General features: G+C 47.4%; 1 protein-coding gene across 1 annotated transcript in view; it reads right to left on the bottom strand.

Moving 5' to 3' along the window:
- LOC109298835 (synaptojanin-2-binding protein-like) overlaps positions 1-3034 on the bottom strand; it is a 30093-nt gene extending 27059 nt beyond the window's left edge. The window contains exon 1 of the mRNA XM_019519147.1: positions 2835-3034. Within this exon, the coding sequence (XP_019374692.1) occupies positions 2835-2895 (61 nt within the window). The 5' untranslated portion in view covers positions 2896-3034. The remainder of the gene's footprint in view (positions 1-2834) is intronic.
- Positions 3035-4415: the final 1381 nt, after the last annotated feature.

Below are 4415 nucleotides of genomic sequence, written 5' to 3'. Positions count from 1 at the left end.
GCCTGCCAGTCCAGTCTATCCGGATCACAGGGCCCCTAAAAAATGTAGAAAATTAATATTAATCTGCCCTGGGCTGCCTGTCATGCAGCCCTTGATGGCTTGCCAAAACTCAATAAGCAGCCCTCTGCCCAAAATAATTGCCTGCCCTTGCGTGACTATAGCATAGGCCAGGATACAAGAAAATATAATGGAGTGCTATGATCAACAGGATGGAAACCACTGGAGTTTTTAAATGGGGAGATCTGAGGTCACACTGGCTGCTTACAGATAGTTCATAGTTTCATAGTTTCTAGGGTCGGAAGGGACCTGAGCAGATCATCTAGTCCGACCCCCTGCCATGGCAGGAAGAGCACTGGGGTCAAATGACCCCAGTAAGGTGGTCATCCAACCTCCTCTTAAAAACCCCCAGGGTGGGAGCCTGCACCACCTCACTTGGAAGCTGGTTCCAGACCCTAGCCGCCCTGACCGTGAAGTAGCGCCTCCTGATGTCCAACTTAAACCTTCCCTCCGCCAGCTTGTGACCATTGTTCCTGGTCACTCCTTGCGGCGCTCGGGGGAACAGGGACTCCCCCAGCGCCTGCTGATCCCCCCTAACCACTTTATAACAGGCCACAAGATCCCCCCTCAGCCTTCTCTTTTGAAGGCTGAACAGGTTCAGGTCCCGCAACCTTTCCTCATAGGACCTACCCTGCTGTCCCTTGATCATACGAGATGTAAAAAACCTGTCAAAAACCAGCATTTACTTTACACTCAGCACACCCCCACACCTAGGCCATCACATACCTAGAAGAGGCATTGTGTGCATTGGACCTGGTTTGCCCAACCTCTGTATAAATCAGGCACTTTAGCAGGGATTTTTTGGCGCTTTAATAGCTGATTGAATCAGCTTTAAATAAAAGAGCTATAAAAGCCCCACTGAAGCACCTGATCTATACAGACAGTGCAGAGCTGGGTTGAACTGATGCGCTGCTTCTTCTGATAAAGCACACTTTTTTCCCCGCCCCCACGTGTTGCCATAATTGTTGCCCCCAGGATTACTTTTGCAAAAAAACCCCAAGAGATTACCTTTGCCCATCCGCTGTAGTTCCCAACTTGACACCATCAATCCAACTCTGACCCCTGGCTGGCTCATCAATTGTTGCCCACAGGATTCCTTTTACCAGAGACCCCCAAGGATTGACACGGCCCCTCATCCGATTTGGTATCAAGTAAACTTTATTAGTAACCCCTAGGGCTTATTACAAGATAATTATCCTTGTAATATGACCTGGCAAGTGGTTGCTTAGACGTTACAGCAGCGACCTTCGGTGGTACCGGCCTCAGATCCTCAGCTGGGAGTGTGGGATGATAGTTTCTGGATTCCTTGTTACTCAAAGCAAGATTTCCAAGGCTGCTCCTGTCTCCCCACGGTGGCAACACAAACACACGCTGTCTCTTTATTTGTCCACTACTTTTGTAACTTTCTCATCTCAAACTGTCCAATCCTCAAGTTTCTTACCTCATCTTTTTAGATAAGGTACTCCAATCCTATTCTGTTTTTGGTCTCCTTTCCTTTTAGGAAAACTATGGGCTAACCAGGTACAGATCATAGCACTCACTTTTCCCAGTGCCTTATAAGGCACTCTGTACAATGTAATTGCTTAGTTCTGGGAAGGCCTAAAGTTATGTTAAGAGCCTGAGCATAACTCAGTTTGTCTGTTACAGTAATGACCAGTTAACATGCATTGTTATAATATGCCTACACTTGGCCCTAGGTAGAGCTTCAAATCACATCAGCCAATTTATGTATTTCCCCTCCCTAGTCTAAGCAAGGTCCAGAACCACAAAGTACTTAGGCACCCAACTCCCATAAACGTCTGGGGCCTACTTCTCACTAAAATTAATTTGTGGACTGGGGCTCATGGGACCAGCAAAAACAAAAGAGCAGCAGAAGCACCCATTTCTTCTTGTCACCCATTTCTTCCAGGAAGGCAAGAGCAATGCCTAACAACTCCAGACTCTCCTTAAGAAGGGTGTTTGTGCCCAAAAGTTTGCAAAGAGCAATCTTTCCAACTATTTAGTTGGTCTAATAAAAGATATCACATCCACCCAAAGAACCTTGTCTGCTTCCTCCCCTCCTCCACCTCATCAATTGTTTGGTAGCACAGAGTCCCACATGTGCACCTCACCAGGACTTCCCTCGCAGGTTTGCTCTCTCTTGCAATTTTATCTCCTAGACTTTCACTGCAGTTTTAAAAAAAAAAAAACAGCTTTCAGTTTAACCTTAAGTCTCATGTTGTTCTTCCTTTTAAAAAGCACACTAGCACATGGTCAAGATATGCACACACGTATATTGCCTTGGAAAACAATCCAGCTGCATTCTCCATCTCGCTCACACAGTCAAAACTATTATTTTATTGCAGATCTTTTATTTGCAAACCAGAGAGCAAGGTAGCCTCACTGCAAATGCTTCTGTCATGTCACTGAGTAAGGAAGCAGGGCGGGAGGAGAGGGGGGACACGTGAATTTCAAGCGCAGAGCAATGTTAACCCCTCCCCAGCAGCACGAGAAGCCACATGGCTGGGAGCATTCTTGCAAGCATGCCATAAAGGAGAGCTCAGAGTGCTTGTATTCACTGCCGCCTCCTGCTGAGATTTCGTTTCCATCCTGAAGGTCTTTGCAAATGTCTCTGCTGCTGGAAACAAGGGCTGAGGTTATGCAGGCCTCAGCCTGGGGCTTTCCTGGCAGCCCTGAATCCAGGGAGGTGCTCAGAGCCAGGGGAGGCTGCAGCTCCTGATCTCAGTATGTGCAAAGCATCCAGCCCAGCCCCCGCCCCCCCAACTTTAACTCTGTACCTGAAGGTCCTCTGGTGAGATTGATCATTTCCTCAGAGAGGCCAGACTCGACTCCGCTCATGCTTTATGGCTCTAAGGCTCTGCCTGCCACCTGATCCCCTGCTCCTTACTCAGCTGAAGGTGAAACAGCCTCCCTGAAGCAGATGCCGCTGCAGCACTTTCAGTTTCATCAGCCTCCAAACCGGAAAGCCGGGCTGGGAGGAGGCAGTGCTGGGAGCTCTGGGAGATGTAGTTTTCTGTAGGCTCGCACATCGCTCAGCTCTGTTCTTGCTGCCCCCACTATCACCCTGCACCTTGCGCGGGGCAGATTAACATCTTGACACACACCAAGCCCCACAAAGGGCCTCTAGACTGAGTGGTAAATTAACCCCAATCAATTCCTCCCCAGGCCCCATTTCTATCACTTGCATATTGTAACCTCACTAGTTATTCTGACTGTCTCCATTGTACTTTCCCCCCAAATCAATGAAATTCTGTCAGAAGAGAATAAAAAGTTTGTAAGATTTCAGGTTTCATCGTGGCTTTTCTAATTCTGAACTGTTCTAGCAGGCACTGCTGATATGTCTGACTATTTCTGATCATCATAAGGAAAAACTTCTTTACTGTCCGAGCCCCCAAGGCCTGGAGTAGGGTCCCTCCAGAGGTGGTGCAAGCACCTCCTCTGGACTCCTTTAAGAAGCATTTGGACACTTATCTTGCTGGGCAGGGGGCTGGACTCGATGATCTCCCAAGGTCCCTTCCAGCCCTAATGTCTGGGAAATCTATTAAATCATTTTCCCAAGCAAATTAATGTAATGCAAGCAAATGAAATTTCCCCAAGCAAATGCATTTGATGCATTGCACCTTTAATTTGATTGAAGCCTGTGACGCACAAACAAGACCTATCACGGGGGGGGGGGCCAGGAGGGCCCCTCATTCACAGAGGGCCTCAAATTTAGACTTTTGACCTTATCTCCAAATGAGGTTATACATACAGACACAGAGATACACTGACAGGATTGAAAGAAGAAGACGTTCATCATACAACGTTAAACTTGTGTCCCATTACCGGGCCACACTGCCTGTAGTGCACTATGAATTAATATTTTTTTAGTATACTGGGAGCCCCAAAAAATGGAAGTGGCCTGGGCCTCTCTCGACCTCTGAGAGGGCCTGCGCACAAACAGTGAAGGTGCTCGTTTAAAAGTACTTCTGGAAGGATCAACAAAACATGTGGCACAACAGAGAAAAGCAAACCCAGAACCTGGGCGGTACTGGTGCCTCTTAGAACTTGCTGCTCAAAAACAAGGGCTTGTGTTTTCCACCTACCACATTAAAACTTTGTACGGGATCCCAGCTGAAATGAAAGGAAATGAGTTTTCCTGTCCTTAATGTTAACCAAAAGATATAGGTTTTGGTATACCCCTTAGGCAGAGAAAGGAACTGGAAGTGACCCTCCTTTAGTTCCTTATTGGACTTGGATAAGGGGATGGAGCCATTCCTCCTTGGCCTATACTGTGCTCAAGGTCCAGTTCAGCAGGTTAATCAGGAGACAAACACACTAACTCTCCAGTATATTTGCATCAGCGCACAGCTAACCTC

This window comes from Gavialis gangeticus, unplaced genomic scaffold (assembly GCF_001723915.1).
Source record: "Gavialis gangeticus isolate Ggan-Ray unplaced genomic scaffold, GavGan_comp1, whole genome shotgun sequence".
Classification (NCBI taxonomy): domain Eukaryota; kingdom Metazoa; phylum Chordata; order Crocodylia; family Gavialidae; genus Gavialis; species Gavialis gangeticus.
The sequence above is the reverse complement of the archived record's forward strand: the minus strand, read 5'-3'. Positions and strand labels throughout refer to the sequence as shown.